This window comes from Vigna umbellata, chromosome 1, assembly GCF_029865625.1.
Source record: "Vigna umbellata cultivar VRB3 chromosome 1, Vumbellata_1.0, whole genome shotgun sequence".
Taxonomy (NCBI): domain Eukaryota; kingdom Viridiplantae; phylum Streptophyta; class Magnoliopsida; order Fabales; family Fabaceae; genus Vigna; species Vigna umbellata.
In genome coordinates this window covers 61,145,205-61,163,312 of record NC_142165.1, presented here as the reverse complement: position 1 = coordinate 61,163,312, position 18,108 = coordinate 61,145,205, and the positions used below count along the sequence as shown (strand labels likewise).

The 18,108-nt window shown below is 31.9% G+C and overlaps 1 protein-coding gene across 1 annotated transcript; it reads left to right on the top strand.

Annotated features, from left to right (window-relative positions):
• Positions 1-2,714: 2,714 nt before the first annotated feature.
• LOC124826971 (GDSL esterase/lipase At5g14450-like) lies at positions 2,715-8,559 on the top strand. The gene is made up of 5 exons (XM_047299944.2): positions 2,715-2,989; positions 3,112-3,318; positions 7,583-7,743; positions 7,820-8,105; positions 8,179-8,559. Exons 1-5 carry the CDS (start codon positions 2,740-2,742, stop codon positions 8,427-8,429), a joined length of 1,155 nt encoding a protein of 384 aa, XP_047155900.1. The 5' UTR covers positions 2,715-2,739; the 3' UTR covers positions 8,430-8,559.
• Positions 8,560-18,108: the final 9,549 nt, after the last annotated feature.

Genomic DNA, 18,108 nt, shown 5'->3' with positions numbered 1-18,108 from the left:
CCTGGTCTTCCTTGTGCCCGAGGCCGAACGATTTCGTTTCCTAGTGGCTCCATTTTGTCATCTGTGTTGGCTCTTGGATCCAAATCCACCATTGCAACTTCTTACTGCTTGACTTTCCTTCACGAAGTTAAAGATTCATCCTTTAATCCCTCAGGTCTTCATCTTTCCTCTGCTTGATTTTAGTTAATTCCATATAAGTAAGGTTTTGCGCCTTATTGGAAGCAAACTGTTGTTCAAACAGGTTTCTCAATGTCTCAAAACTGTCTATGGTTCTGGGACGAAGGGAATGGAACCATGCTAAGGCTTCTCCATTGATGGATAGGGAAAAAAACCTTCACCAAACCATCTCATTAGGCGAATATATCGCCATTGCATCCGCAAACGACCTCAGATGCTCCTCCGGATCACTCGATCCATCATATTTTTCAATAGTGAAAGGCATTCTTTCCGGCATTTGCTCTGCGACAATAGTCATTGTGAAAGGGTGAAGCGCCCTGGCCTGACTGGCATTAGCCGAACAGACTGATCGGCTCCTGGAGCTGTTTTCCTCCTGATCAGTTCCTCTTGGCTCAGTTTGAGCAAGTTCCACTATGGGAGTTGGGGCATGTGCCGCCGACTGCTAATTTGACTGCGCCCTCTACCTTGCATCACGCTCTACACGTAAAGTCGCAATTTTCGCCTACATAGCTTGCATCTGTCTCTACATCTCCTACATCAACACCATCGGGTATGGTTGTCTTGTCATCCTTATGGTCTTGATTGGGTTTCTTTTACTATCCTCGGCCCCACGGTGGGTGCCAAATTTTTTTTGCTAAATTGGTACGAGGATATCGCCTGTGTGCTGCTCCTGTCTTTGACGAATGTTCGCTCCTCTCTTTGCTCTAGTAACCGATCGATATCTGGGGGTGACCTACAGAATACACTTCGTCGCTCAAGTCAAAATTTTCCTCTGGATGTCTAAAGTAATGTGATTATGAAAGCGTAAAACATTACCTCAAAGTTAAATATCTATTTATAGAGTTTATAAGAATCTGATCAATTAATTTACTTCTTAATAGTCACTAATATTTGTCTTAACCAATCATTAATAGTTGTTACCGTATTGATTGCGCTTTAACTCTGCTCAACTGCTGTCGTGACTGAGCGGATACGAAACTCTTTTTTGCTCATCGACCGTTCGGTCTTTTCTAGCCAGTATGCAATCGTACCCAATCGACCGAATATAAGCCCATAGTAACAACTATTATCTCTATACTATAACTCTTATAATATTCTTTGATCTTCAATGAGTAAATTTATTAGAATGCTAAAAAGAATGTCGAAAAGAGAAAATTAGTGTGTTTTAGAGAGATAGTAACAATGAATCTCAATTAGTTTGTTTTCCATTTATGATTTTAATAAAATAAAATAATTAAATCTCATTTTTTTTACAACTATATTATATTAATTGAATAGTATTACTAATTCAAAAAAATTTTTATCACATTTATTTTATTAAATAGTTATAAAATAGTCTATTTGATAAATAGATATAAATGTCATTTTAAACACGTCTAAAAATATGAAATTGGGATTTGTATTCTTAATGCACGTATTATACGAGTGAAAAGGAAGGTAACTTCAAATTTGTTAATTGAAATTAAAATTAGTTAGTTGAGAATACACGAATATAAATCAATGAGAGTGACAAAAAGCCTAAGTTTAAATATCTATTAAATGCACTAGAAATTGACAAAAGTAGAAGGAATAATAACTATTCCTATATAAATATATTTCGTATAAGGCAGACCTTCACATCATATTCTCCTTTTATAGTCCAAAACAACAAACCTTTTTCATGCGAAAAATACTTTTTAATATAAAACAATTTAAAAAAGTGATATCCAAATATAAATTCGATCCTATTTTACTCAATTATGAATAGAATTAAAGTTAGCCTCTGTAGGATTCAATTGAACTTTTGTCCGATCGTAAGTCGTGCTACTGCATACGCGTATATCAAATTTTATTTTATAGCTATAAACATAAAATGTAGTGTTATTACATTATGTTAAAATTTTATAAACAAAAGCTTCATGGTGAAAAAAAAAAATCATCTAACAAATCACTCGTAATTTTCTCATCATTTCTATTAGTTGCAAATAAGATTTAATTTCATATACGATATCCAATACAATTTTTTTTCATATATTTGAAAAGTGTACTAAAATTGAATAAAAGAAATACTTTAGTCTCAATAAAATTTTAATGATTTTCAATTTTATTCCTTCTTCTTTCATCCTCAAAAATGTGGAAATATTGTTATGGTATGTACCATTATATAATACAAGAGCAGCACACAGTAGTATTTTTGTTACAATGTTATGTTTCGAAAATAAATAATGTTAGAAATTAATGTTATTTAATCATTTTAAAATAAACTTTAAGAATAGAAACAGTGATTAAGCTTTTAGGGCAAATAAAGATAAAGAAATTAAAAATATCAGAAACTAAAATTAACTCATATTAAAAATAATACTTTCAAATTTTATAAGGATTAAAAAAATCTATACAAATGAAAATCAAAATATGATTATAAAAAAACTCAATGAAAATACTTAATTGTGGCTTCCATCCACAGATACGTGACTCCTAAGCAACTACAAACATTTTGACACCGTTAAAACAGGTACGTCCTTGGTTGTATAATAACACATACGCTAACACAACACAACAAGAGTATTAGTTTGTGCTGCAAAAATGGGATTCCTCGGACAGTTTTTTGTAGCTGTGATTTCATTCTCGCTGTTTTTGAATATAGCCGCTGCCGAGGAAACAAAATCCTCAGAAAGTTGTGGTTTTCCAGCCATATTCAACTTTGGTGACTCCAACTCAGATACTGGATGCATGTCGGCAGCATTTTACCCAGCAGCTTTGCCCTATGGTCAGACCTTTTTTCATGAGGCTGTTGGGAGAGCTTCTGACGGTCGCCTTATCATAGATTTCCTTGGTACACATATCTCATTCGATCAATTCCTCTTATATTTAAAAAAATTATTATACTAATTAATAATAATTTATTCCTATATTTAGAATTTTAATTGGTTTTGTTTTTCATATTCTTATTCTCAGCGAAGCATCTAGGTTTGCAGTACTTGAGTGCTTACATGGATTCAATTGGAACAAGCTATGAGCAGGGTGCAAACTTTGGCGCAGCATCATCAACCATTAGGAAGCAAAACAGAACATTCTTTGATGGTGGTAGTCCTTTCAGTCTTCAAATTCAGGTCGCACAGTTTATCCAATTTAAGACACGCACTGCCAAGCTCTACAAGCGAGGTTCTTCTTCCTTTACTTTAATTAATTACATCACAAATATTGACTGTTACATCTTAACACGCACGTAAATGCAACTTATGGGGTATATATATATTTTATAACAAACACTTATGCAGTAGTAGTATTTATGGTTTATCACGTCTTTCTTGATTTGTAAGACCAGCTTTTATATTTGAACATTTCCTAATATACCATGAATATTAGACTACAAAAATTTGACTTTTCTTACATTAATAGAATCAAGGTCCACTATTTTTAACTCGCGCGTTACGCATCAGTTTTAAAAAAACTGAAGCATATAAAAAAGCGGTGGCAATTTTGTAATTCTGGCGACACTATATGTCTCGGTTCAATTTGAACTGATGCCTAAAGAGTATACTACCTCGATTCTCTGACCAACCGAGGCAAAAAATCCTGCTGAATCAGACTTTTCACTTGACAGCTTTTTTGAAACAGGTCTACTGCCTCGGTTCTCTGACCAACCGAGGCAAAAACCTCTGACAGCTTTTTTGAAACAAGTCTACTGCCTCGGTTCTCTGACCAACCGAGACAAAAAACTCTGACAGCATTTTTGAAATAGGTCTACTGCCTCGGTTCTCTGACCAACCGAGGCAATATGTCCCGCCAGAAACTGATTCTAAACGTTTCAAATCCATCTTGTCAACCTTTATTGCCTCGGTTCCATTTTAACCGATGTCATAGGCCCTTTATGCCTCGGTTTAGGCGCGAACCGAGGCCTATAGTTAGTAGATATTTTCAAAATTTTCATTTTCAATTTTATTTTGAATTTTTTCTGGAAGGTTTACGCATCGGTTATTTGTATAACCGAGGTAATAACCTCTTTGATAGTTAAATTTCAGAAGCGTAAACATAGTAAGCACATTTTCGGTCTTTCTTCTTCTTCTTCTTCCGTCAGAGAACGCGAAATCTTGCTTCCAATCTTGCCCGAACAGTTTGTCGCTTCTCCACCGTTGCCTCCACCACTGGTCATTGTTGTTGCCTCCAGCATTGGTCATCTTCTCCTCCGCTTCATCCTCATCGGCGTTGTGGCCTTCATATGGGTCATCCTCCGCGCTACCAAGCTCCGCTTCACCCTCCAAGACGTCACCCTCTTCACCTTCAACCTCTCTTCCCCCATCCCCAACACTCTCTCTCACCATGCAGGTCACCCTATCCGCCCACAACCCTAACTCCCGCATCAGTGTCTACTAACATGCACTCCACCTCCATGCCTCCTACTGTAGCCAGCAGATTTCCCTCCCCATCGTCGTCCCCGACACCTACTAGGGCGACTTCACCGTCAATCGCCCTTTTTCTGAATAGCTAAAAGTCCCCATTTTTTTTTAAAAAAAAAAGCATCTACCGCCTCGGTTCGAATCCAATCGAGGTAAAAGAGCCCCACATACTGCCTCGGTTCTGAACCGAGGCAAAAAAGCTACCTCTTTTTACCTTGCCTGTATATACCTCGGTTTATGAACCGCTGCGTATAGACGAAAATAACCGGTGTTGTTTCCTTGTAGTGCACTAGTGGTCATCAATAAGGATATTACCATTGAAATTATATATACACCAACTTAATACTACTCATTTAAAATTTAACTCGTAGTATTATTTTACGGGTTTAATATGTTTTTTATTACTTAATTTTTAGTGAAAATTAAAATTAGTCTCTCTTCAAAATTTTGATCCAATTATTAGTTCCTTAACTTTAAAAATATGTAGACTTAGTTATTTTTAATCAAATTTTGTTAAATTTATTTGACACATTTCAAACATATTTCATGATAACATTTGAGTTATTTATATTGTTTGACACATTCTTTTCAATATTAGTTAAGAAACATGTTTAAACTATCAAATAAATTTAATAAAATTTTAGTTTAAAAATGAATTAATTTCAATTTTCACTTAAGGTTAAGATACAAAAACATATTTAACTTTTAGTTTAATTAAAACATTGATTACCGCGTATTTATTTAAAGTTTATTTTTTTTAAAATTTAGAAAAAAATCCATTACCAATATATCTAAAAAAAAATATTAAGGATTTTATCACAAATTGATCAAAACTTAAAGGAAAAATGTAAGACCCATGAAAAAAATATATATTTATAGTAGTAAAATTTAGCATTTTATTAGTAATAATAATTTTAATGGATAGAAAAATATAAATTTTGGATATAAAATTATAGTAATTTTATAAGGAGAGGTTAAAATTTTTGATAACTTATTTAGTATTTTTTTTTTAAGAAAATCGAATAGTAAAAAGTGAATAGTGAATAGTAAAAAGTGAATAGTGAATAGTAAAAAAAAAAATTCTTAGCATGAAAGAAATTAAGATTCCTTAGCATGGAAGAAATTAGGATTCCTTAGCATGGATATAATTAGGATCAGATTTAACCAAATGGATGATTAAAATATTATTTTTAAATAATATTAAAATAATAAATAATATTAAAAAATTAATGAATAGTAAATTTTTTTTACTTATAAATAGCCATGGGAGGGAAGGGTATTCTGCACCAAGAGAAGAGGAATCAAGTGAGAGCTTGAGAAATAGAGAAGAAAGAGTTAGGAAGAAATTTTTAGTTGCAAAAAGAGTAGAGGTTCTGAAGAGTTTTCGGGGAACAACTTCTAGTAGGAAAATAATTCTAGAGAAGAGGTAAGGGGAGCTAACCTTTCTATGCTTTTATAATATGATTTAGTATTGTTTTTATTACTATTCATGTCTTGAAATTCTGTGTGAATAGTGTTAATGTTTACTGTATATCTATCTATGTGGAATTTCGGTGTTAATATTATATGTTGCTGTTTTGAATCTGTAAATAAGAAATTTGTTAAAAACTAGTTGAGGAACACTTTGGCTAAGGAAAGACTTGGTACTTAAGTTGTCCATTGTGACGCACCTCTCTTTCCTGGAAGTCTAGTCGACAAGTTTTTAACTAAAATCCTATTGAACAGATTATGTACTGTTAATTTATTTTGTGATATATTCAATTTGTATGATTGCTAAAATGATTGAATTTTATTGCATTTGAATTATGCATCTGAACATGGTTGTGAACTATAATGATGTATGTGAGTATGAATTGGACATCTCAGGGAGAGATGACTGGAAGTGATTGTGTGGGGTGTTGTTGTTGTTCTGTATAACTGTAGTGAACTTAGGATCGGTATGTCTATCCCTACATGCTCACATAGAGAAGAACAGTGTTAGTGGTGAGAGTAGAGGGAGGTCCTCGTCTATAGCCGTTGATGGCAGAGATAGGCAGGTTGGGGATTTACCTTGCTAGTGTTGGAGAAAGACTAGCAGAACTATGCAAGTGCACAGACTACTGTTAGTTCGACAGTTATACAAATCCGGATGAGTCGTGTGAGTGTGTGAGTTGTATGAGTATGCTTTAATTGTTCCTTTACATGTTTCTATGCATGATGACCTGAATTAACTGTACTATATGTATAACATGTTTTTTTTTTTTATATTTAGCTCACCCTTGCATTGTTTGTGTTGTGTGCTGTTTGGGTATGTTTCTTTGGCGATGATCATCCACTTGGATGGGAGCAGATGTTGTCGAGGAGATTCCTTTGGAACAAGAGCTGGAGGATTCCGAGGTTGCGGTGTAGTCTTATTAGGAATTTTCCTATTCGAACACTTGTAGTGTTCATCCCTTAAACTGTTTAAGTTTAAATTCTGTTTCTTTTACTTTTGGATGACTGTAATTTCATATTTAATTACACGTCATACTCTGACTGTTCTCTTTATTTGGATGTTGACGTCCTTATTATATAAGTTGTTATATAATTGGGATGTTACAAAAAACTTTCACATCCATTTTATCAAAATAAACATTTTCTTTAATAATAAAAATTCTATAACAATAAATTTTACCAATAAATTATTAGTAATCAATATTTTTATTAATAATTAAAATTTTAAAATTTGTTAATAAATTTTATTTTAATGACGGATTTTTTATTGTTAGTAATCGAGTAATTTATTGAAACTAATTGATAATTGATTTTTGTCATTTTATCAAAAGAGTGATAATGATTATGGAGGATTCATAAGATGGTTTTTAATGATTATGTAATATTTAGATGAATTATAATTAAGATATTGATTAGATTTGAAGTTAACCAATATAATTTAATGAAGATATTATATTATTTTTAGTTTAACCCATTGGATACAGAAGAAGTATATCCATATAAAGATGTACTTTTATCATTTTTCTTTGGGTTTAAGGGGTTTTATATCTTTGCAGGACAGGGAAATTCCTTCCCAAGGCCAGAGGACTTTGCGAAAGCCATCTACACATTCGATATTGGGCAAAATGACATTGCTGCTGCTCTTCAAAGAATGGGACAGGAAAATTCTGAAGCAGTGATCTCAGACATGGTCGACCAATTTTCAAACCAGCTTATAGTAAGTTATTTTTGTCTTATTTTTTCTATAAAATCTCCACTGTAGCAGACTTCTAAACAGAAAACACACGTGTCAGTATTTATACAGTCAAGGAGCGAGAACATTCTGGATCCATAACACAGGTCCCATAGGTTGCCTACCAGTTGCCATGCCCATACACAATGCCTACAATTATACTCCAGTGGATGGATATCTTGATCAAAACGGCTGTGTCGTGTATCAAAACGACATGGCCAAAGAGTTCAACACAAAGCTCAATGATACAGTGGTCAAACTGAGGGCACTGTACCTCGATGCTTCATTTGTGTATGTGGACGTTTTCTCTGCTAAGTATGAGCTGATCAGCAATGCTAAGAAAGAAGGTAAAGAAGTAATTATTATGAGAGGGAAATATAAAAGTTGACGTAACTCATAAATTGTTATCTTCATTGGCAGGATTTGTTGACCCATCTGAAATCTGTTGTGGGTATCATGAGGGTGGCAATCACTTTTTCTGTGGAGATTTCAATGTCACCATTAATGGTGGACAGATTCATGTTGGCTCGTGTCAAGATCCTTCTTCACACATTAGCTGGGATGGCGTGCACTACACTGACGCAGCAAATGGCTGGATCGCAAATCGCATTATCACTGGATCATTCTCGGATCCACCACTTCCTATTACACGTTCATGCTTGTTAGCTTAGTAGCCATTTCGGGACCATCATGCCAGCACTTAACTTCTTTCTAATAAATATAAGCAATAATTTCAAATTTGTTCAATAAAATTATTATTCTTATTAAGTCTTATTAAATGGTTTGGTCCGTCAAATTTCTTGCTTTGATCATCAAATTGTTTTCGTTTTTTCTTTTTTTTAAATCATCGAGTATTTCATATAGTAGTGATCCGAGACTTTGACTCGGTAACAAATTAGGTTGATTCACAATAGATAACACTAGTAGAAAAAGCGATTTCTAACGCGTCATATAGGTTTCGGTTAAGAAAAAATCGAAGCGTATAGACGTATATACCTCGGTTTAGAGAAACCCGAGGTGGAAGGAGCATATTACATCGGTTAATTGCAGAACCGATGCCTATATCTCTGCATCACGCCCTGCAAATCAAACTTTTGGCTGACAACTTTTTAGAAAAGGTTCTATTGCATCGGTTGGTAGCAGACCCGATGCCTATAGGCCTGCCACAACCTGCAACGCCACTGCAAACCCCTCTGCAACCCACAAGACTGTGCTATTGCGTCGGGTAGTTGGTGGAACCGAAGCATATGTTTGGAGTTGAGGCATCGGTTAGTTGAATAACCGAAGCATATCCTCATTCACAATTTTTACTTTTGCGTAACAACTTAACCTACATTGTGCATCTTCTTTCTTCCTCGCAGTGCATCTTCTTTCTTCCTCGCCTGCATTTTCTCTCTAGCCATCACCACCTGTTGAACCTCCATTTTCTTCCTCGGCTGAAGCTCCATTTTCCTCCTTCCTCGCGGCCTCTCTTTTTCATCTTGTACGCCTGAAGTTTCTCTGTTTTCCCTACACTGTGCATCCATTTGCTGTGAGAATTGGTTCACTGTCGTTCTCTCACTTTGCCGCCTTCGTCCCTGCAGTTGTCACTGTCGTTGCCCACTCTTCCCTCGTCGCCCCGGTTGATGCCGTTGCCCCGCTGCCGCCGTCGTCATTGGTGCTGCCCATCACGGTAATTTGTTCAAACCCTCTTTATCTTGTGTTTGATATTTGAGTTGGTATATTGGTTGAGACTGGTATATTGGTTGAGACTTGGTGCAGTAAGAAAAATCTGCTCTCTGCATTTTGCTTCCTGATTGTAAATTATTGAATGAAAAATTAGTAAAAGTGATGTAGAATATTGGTATATCATGGTTGAAATGTGTATCGTGGTTGAAATGTATGTGTCACACTGAAAAATGTATTTGCTATTGATAGTGTTTCATGTGTTAGGCAATAAACAGTGGAAGAACGTTGCTTGGGTGTTCAATAAAAATCAAAACATCTACTGCTTCGGTTAAGGATGAACTGAGGCAGTATCTTACCCTTTTATGCCTCAGTTCACACCAGAGGCAAAAAGTAGACATTTTGCCTCGCCTGGATATGCCTCGGTTCGGGAACCGCTGTCTATGGGCAAATATAACCATTGTCGTTTCCCCTGACTACACTAGTGTAACATTCCAACAATTCATTGACTTCTTTCTCTAGTCATTGACATGGAGATGTAGGATTCACTGTCGAACTCCGTCAAAGAAGTGTCTACGCTACAGTTAAGCGAAACAGCGAGAGTCTTAGGAAAATAAACTTTTGATGAATAACTTCATTTGCTATTGTTCCATTCAGGTAATCAGAAAAATAAATTACACACTCATATTTCCACTGTTGTACTCAAAACTAACAAAATCAACTGTCACATTAACTACTTATAAAATTCTAACGACAAATATATTAACTACTCAACGATTATTATCTTAACTATCTACAATAGTAAATACATTAATAGCTAATATATTTAATGTTATTTCATTTAAGTTTATCTAACAAAACTTTTCCATTAAACATTTATGCTTTTAATCATTTCTTCTACCTTCATTCCTATTCCCGTTATGACACATGCAATGCTATTAAAGTGTATTGCAAATTTTAAAAGAATATAGAAAATCTTAAGATATAAATACTTAAATGTAATAAAAAATCTAGAATATTATAGAAAATTCTAAGATATAAAGAAAAAATCACGAACGTTCTACATAAGTAAAAATCTGACATTTCACATAAGTTGTGACTAGCATGTTCTAGAATAATCTATGGGTCTATAAATACTCATGTACTTTATCATTTGATGCAAAACAACATCTACCACAACTAAGACAACTATAACACTTCTTCCAACTACTACTTTAGTATTCCATTATCTCCATATTTTCTCTACATTCCACTATCTCCACATTTTCTCTACCACATCAATTATTCCTTTAACAACCTTAAAATACTAACACATGCTTGTTCCTTTTATTAATAGTTGGGTTCCTCATATCTCCATAGCCAACTTGTTATCCTCTTTGGTTGACTTGTTCTCTTTAGCTAACTTGTTCTTCTATTTGTTTATGGTCGACTTGTATTTCACTTTCTTTGTTACTAACTTGTTCTTTGTATTCTTAGTAGTTGACTTGTTCTTATTTGGATTCTATACTATCTTGGTAGCCAACTTGTTCTTAGCTAAGTTCCTTTCGATACCTAGAGCTCCTTTTGAGTTGTCCAATTGTTCCACTAAGGTATCTAGGTTATCCAAATTCCCATCAAAGTTATCCGGACATCCCACCCAGTTATCTCAGTGTTCACTTTGCTCCACTGAGCTACTTGGGCTCCCCACCAAGATATTTACATTCTCTACCGAGCTCTCCACGTGATTTATCAAGCTTTCCACATTATCTACCAAGCTCTCTAAGGTATTTGGGCACCCAAAAGAGTTGTCTAAGCTATCGCGCTATTTGAACTATCTGCATATCTTACCAACTCCTCCAACCTATTTGGTTGTCTTGCTAACTTATCCACACTACTTGACTCTCTCTTCGAGTTCTCCATGCTACTTGATTGTCTAGCCAAGTTATTCAATATGCGCTCAACTCGTGAGCAATGAGCCACCATTAACAAGGTTGTTTCTTCTTCAATTTTTTCTACGAAGTCAGTCATGTCTTCTCTTCCATTCTTAAACCGATAATCTTTTGAAAAATTTCCAACCTTACCATAATTAACACATTTATTTGAGTATCACTCCTTTTCATAATAGTCATACTTTTCATACTTAAAGCACTCAACATTTGAGTTGCTTGACCCACCTCCTCTCCATGGACTTCATCTTCTTCTATGTCAGTTGATCGACTATTCTTTCTCTTCTTCTTGTCATCGGCTTCTACCACCAGAATCGTTTGTTATACCTCCTTGCCATCTTTCGCTACCTTAAGTGTTCTTAGTAGGGGCATACTGTTTATAAGATTGACCATCTCTCACTCTCTTTTTTTCTCACTTAAGCCCTCCAGCTAACTGTTTCTAGTACCACTTTGTTAGCAAAAAAAAGCTTTTGATTAATAACTTGATTCATTTTTATGTGTTGTTGTTCCATTTGTCCAATCAGTAATACAATTTATAGACTCACGTATTTTTTTACCGTTGTACTCAAAACAAATAAAAACGGATAACAATGGCTAACATACTAACTACCTATAAGACTCCAACGACTAATACATTAATTATTCACAATGACTAATACATTAACTATCCATAATAACTAATGCATTTAATTTTTTCCATTTAAGTTTACGTAACAAGGAGTTATGCTAGCAATTATAGTTATTCCATTAGGAAATGAATGTATTGTCATGACAAGATGTGATCTCTTCAACAACAAGCTATGTTAAAAAAAGTGAAATTATTACATCACACCAAAATTAAAAATAAAATAAAGAGAAGAAGCTTGAAACACAATTTAAATATTGAGAAGGAAGATATATACAAGAGAAATGCATAAAAAAGTCAAAAAATTTTAAAAATACCTCTCTTAATTTTTGTTATAATTCTTTTGTAAATAAAAGTATAAAAAATATAGTTTTATGTTTTAGAGTAGAGATGCAATACATTAAATTGGACATAAGACTAACTCTTAAAAATAAGGTTCTTACTTGGATGAATATCTCTACAAATCAATTAAAGTCTAGTTTTTTCATATTTGATGTAAGGGTCTTCTTTATAAAGTTAGAAGCTTCAACCAACAAGTCATAAATATTTCTTCTCCTTAAGTTAGCCTATATAAGCATAAAGTTCTCATTTTGTAATATAAATTATAATTAAATGAAAGTGACCATGAACATTTGTGTCCTTATGGAGTTCATGAGGTTAGTTTTGCCTTTCATGAATCTTATCTTATGCCTTTTCAAATTTAAGTAGTGATTTTTCTTCTTATGTGAATCTTTTCTTGTGATATGGTGAGTTCTTCATCTTTTATCTTCTTTATTTATCTTTGATGATTTATTTATTCGTTCTTAGAATCAAAACATTCACATGTGAACAATCACTTGATTAATCTCGTTCTTAGAATCAAACATTCACATTTGAACAATCACTTGATTAATCTCGTTCTTAGAATCAAACATTCACATTTGAACTATCACTTGATTAATCTTGTGCTTAATTGAGAGATTCTAAAAGTTTGATGTATTATTAACTAGTGCAAATAATTGAAATAATTATGCAAACAAACTACGATTATCATAAAAACATAGTTTATGCTAAAACGATGGTCTTTTTGAAATTATTACCAAAAAAAATGACGATTGAGAAAAAATCATAGCTTAGCTCACCATAGATTACGATATCATCAAGAAACTGTAATCTATACTAATATAGTATCATTATAGACTATGATTTCTTTAAGGAACTTTAGTATATGGTAAGATAGGTTATATGATTTTATCTTAATCATAGCCTATACTGCCTTGAATATCTTCTTCATTTTTTACTTTGTCTATGAATGTCACTATTGTCTTCCCCCCATTGCAGAAGACATTTTTTTCCTCGTCCGCTACAAAAGAGAAGATTTTTCTTGTGTAGTTCTTCATTTGGCTTTGGAAGCACCCAAGTTTCATTTCTTTCATGCTCTTGCACTTATTCTTTTTCTCATCTCCATGTAAAACTTGTTTATGAACAATGAGCCTACATATGCTTCCAATGACATTTTCTTTATGTTTTTGAAAGATTTTAACTTAAGTATTCCATTTAGGTAGTAAAGTACGTACCTTATCATTGATAAAGCTTGCTAATAATTTTATATGTTATTAGTATATTATGGTGATATGCAACAAATGGACAACAAATAAGGAAGACATACATATTATTTGATTATGAGAGAGAAGGTTATTACATGTAATACATAAAAGAACTTAAAAGTAAATAGGAAATATGATTGTCCTTTTAGATTGCGAGGAAAATCAGTAAAAGGTGGTGAATGACAAATTGTGAAATTCCTTTATGCCTTTCATAATCACGACTTGACAAATAGATACGTTGATTGACCATATATATGTTGGTAAATTAATGTTTAATTGATAACAAGTCAAAAAGTTTAGTAACGCTTAGAAATATTTTTTTAACAGTCAAGGAACATAGTGGGAAGAATGTAATCAATTCAAAAAATAATGATAGTATAAGGTATGTCCATTATAAACAGGATCAAGGTCATAAAACTGAAATGCAACCATTGTGGATGTTATTTTAACAAGACATTCATTGGTCATAACCTAATGTAAATAACCCTAATTTCCATGAGCTAAGAAGCAACATGTCCCTATAATTAGGAAGTAATGACATATCTATTGGTCCTCTAAAATAGTCATCATCATTCACCACTAAGACTCCTTAAGTATAATGTTTTCCTTTGCATGGTCATCTTCATCAATGTATCTAGGAGTCTTGTGTTCTCTTCATCCTATGGATGAATTAGTCATGTTAGATTTCATCTTCACCAATGTAACTAAGAGTCTCGTGTTCTCTTCATCCTATGGATCCAATTAGCCATCTTAGATTACGTTGAGAAACACATACTCTTGTTCTAACCATGACTATATGTGAATACACCAACAAAAGTATAAAATTAAACTATTAAACATCCAATTTAAAACACTATAAGAAAATTCATAAATAACAATTAATTTTAAAAATAAAAACTAATTAATCACTATAATGAATAATTTTGATTATAATTAATAAACTAAAAATTATTTATCTCTAAAATAGTCATGATAATGAATAAAAAATTATAATTGGTGATCAATTAGATTCTAAATTTATCACAAACATTAGTTTTTCGTATAAAAAATTAGTGTCTAAGTGACTAATATATTAATGGGTTAAATATGTTTTTGGTCCCTTAACTTTCAGTGAAAATTGGAATTAGTCCCTCTTTACAACTTTAGTCTAATTTAGTCCCCAAACTTTATTTAATGTTTCAAGTGCGTTTCATGATAGCATTTGAGTTTTTTACACCTTTTGACACATTTTTGCTTCAATGTTAACTGAGAAATGTGTTTGAAACATCAAATAAAGTTAATAAAATTTGGTTAAAAGGACTAAATTCACACACTTCTAAAGTTAGGGGACTAAATTAATCCAAAGTTTTGAAGATGGACTAATTCCAACTTTTACTGAAAGTTAAGGGACCAAAAACATATTTAACCCTATATTAATTAATGACCAATTTAAACATTAATTATTTTGGAAGTCAAAACTTTAGTACCTAATGTTAGTGATTAATTTAGAGTCTAATTAACCACTAATTATAAATTTTTTTCATAATAGTGATTATTTTAAAGGGAAGTAATAGTTTATAAACTAGTATGGTTAATTTAGTGACTAAATATTTTTTTCTATAAAATTAGTTACTATAGTGAAAAAGAATCCAATAAAAATTCACATTTAAAATTTTCAAAACCCAGAACATATTCCAAAATTCAAAAAATGTTTTCTTGAATAGTCATTTCAAAATAGATTTTTGAAATACCATTTTGGAACACATTTCCATGCTTTCGGAGTCTTGTTTTGAAATGAACATTTCAAAAAAACTACTACAAAATGACAATTCCAGAACTCTCTTTGTTTTCCACACCTCCTCATTCTAAATTTCCAATCTGGGAAAATTTGATATATCCTTCGGGAAAGTTAAAAAGGAAACCTAACCAGCAGCGGCAGTGACAAACTTTGTGACGGCAAAGACAACCGGTGCTTTCCAATGGCAATGCAACTACATAGCTACGAAGAAAACACTCAAAGCAACCAGCGGCAAGAAGAAAGGTTAAACTCAAGAACATTTTCAACATTTCGCATAAACTATGGGGTGCAGGTAGCAAATAAGGGGTGCAGGAAGTTCAAACCTCTTAAAAAAATCCAAAAGATTGAAAATCCAAACCCTTTGTTAACTATTGTTCTGACGTCAAGGTGTGACATGCCTGACATCACTTTTTGAATCATTTTTTCTCAATTTCTTAATATCTTTTTGGGTTAAATTGCAGAATATTATTTTTAAATAAAAATAAAAAGTGTTGGAATCTAATTTCCACCGTAAAGGGTCCGAAAAAAGCAAAAGTGTAGAAGCATTTTTGTTGAACAGTCCTTTTATGGTTTTTAATATCTTATGGATATATAAAGAGAAGCAGAGAAAAGAAATAAGAAGAGCACATGATATCACAGTAACGAAGAAGCATGCAAAGAGTCGATAATGACAGTTCAAAGAAAAAGTATTTTTTATGTTAAAAATTACTTAAAAAAATATCCAAACAACTTATAACTGGAATACGGCTGAATATAAACAAATTAAGAAAATTATTTTGCAAATATTTTAAAGTCATCTTTCAATTTCAACCTGTGATTGATCTATTAATTGCAAAAGCGAGTTACCTATTCTAAACTTTTGCATTGTGTGAAGTTATTTAGAGATACAAATATGAAGAACAAAATAAAGTAAACTTCTTTACAAGATAAAATTAGCTTATATATAATTTTAAAAAATTAGAAAAACTATGAAATTTGATTTCTATAAATTAGTTTATACTATAAATTAATTTTAAATAATAAATAAAGTCAATCATTTTATTCTTTTTCTTTTTTCTTATAAGTCTTTACGGATAAATTAATCCTATGTGTAATTTGTAAAATTACCTATTGAGTAGTATGAAGTAATGGATGAGCTTGTTTGTTTATGTTTTTTTTCCTTAAAAGTTCTTATTTAATAAAATGAACTTTTTAATTCTCATATTTCAACTTGTGTGTTCTTCAAAAACTAATATTATAATATAAAAATGAAAATAAAGAGGAGATACATAAAAGGTTTCTCATATTAATTCTAATAGAAAGTACGAGCATAAGTACTATAAAATAGAGCAAAATAAAGGTATACCATGACACTACATAAAGATGTTTATCTAAGAAGGAAACCAAAAACAAAAAGAAGTACATCACTAATTCTATAATTCAAAGAAAAAAACAAGTTTACCTTGCTCCATATATGATAAATAAGTCTATCTTTATTTTTATTTCTGATTCCAAAACATATAGCTTTTGCATTTTGAATATTTTTAACTAATTTTCAATACAGTCATCATTGACAGCTACTTGTTTGATCAGTTGACAGCTACTTGTTTAATCAGTATCAGAGCCTATGATTTTGCTCTTTGCATAGAAATCTTCTCCTTATTTGAAAAAAAGCACAATATATACGTAAATTTATTTTAAGAAATACCTACTATTTTCATTGACCTTGAATATAAAATGTCATGTTTTTTAACATTAAATGTTTTGATTTTAATGGACATATATATTGAGTGGTAGGTCAAATGTCAACTCTAAAAAGTCAGATGGATTTATCTCAATGTATTTATATTGTCTATTCATTTACTTCATGTATTATCAATTAATTTATCTAAATAGTTTTACTATGAATGTAATGTAATAAACAAATGGAAAACTATGAGTGTGACTATTACGTCGGACAATTAATGGATAACAACTATTGTGCAAGCCAGTTATTAAAGTGAAAATGTACGTTATTTTTATTTTTCAATTTCTTATTTATTGATAGGTATTTGACTTGTCATAATTTTTTAATATATAATGACGGTCCTTTAAGTTTCATAGAGAGACTTTTAACAATAATGCATCGTTCTTTAATTAAGATAAAAAAAATGATTTTAATAATCGTTTAAAGTATTTTTTTTATAAAGTATGCATAATGCAACAAATATATAAATATGACAATAACATAAAGACTAAATTACCTTTAATATATATATATATATTACCTAATATAGAAAAAGGTAAATAAAGATGAAATAACTTTCAAAGAGAATACAATCAATTGATTTTATTAAAGCTAACAAATCCGATGGAGTTATCATATAAACCTCTTCATTGACATTCAATTACTAAAAAATTACTTTTTGTAGTTATCAAGCAAGAAGAATTCCCTGAGGAAGTGTATATTTGTATATTTGAATTGTTTTTTTTCTCCTTATCCACAATCTCTTCCCTTATTAAAGAAACCTTCCCTTTCCAAAGAAATTTGACCATTGTTAGAAAACGAAGAGCAGAATAACACATTATATTTTTCCCACTTTTTTTAAATTAAGATATGAAACAATTTATAGTAATTTATTTCACATATTTGAATTCAGGATAATCAATGAAATTTGAAAAGCTTTCTTGCTTACGAGGTCGAAACTATAAAATGACATTCATATTTCTTCGTATTTTATTTTCTTATTAATTACTATTTTTATTCTTTTGTTTGCATGTTCAAAATGAGTAACTTTTTACTTGTAGAGTTTA

Excerpts from the sequence above, each read along its gene's own strand:
- LOC124826971 (XM_047299944.2), top strand. The coding sequence starts at position 2,740 with ATGGGATTCCTCGGACAGTTTTTTGTAGCTGTGATTTCATTCTCGCTG. Across the intron at positions 3,319-7,582 it reads TGCCAAGCTCTACAAGCGAG|GACAGGGAAATTCCTTCCCA; the intron begins GTTCTTCTTCCT and ends ATATCTTTGCAG. Across the intron at positions 8,106-8,178 it reads CAGCAATGCTAAGAAAGAAG|GATTTGTTGACCCATCTGAA; the intron begins GTAAAGAAGTAA and ends CTTCATTGGCAG.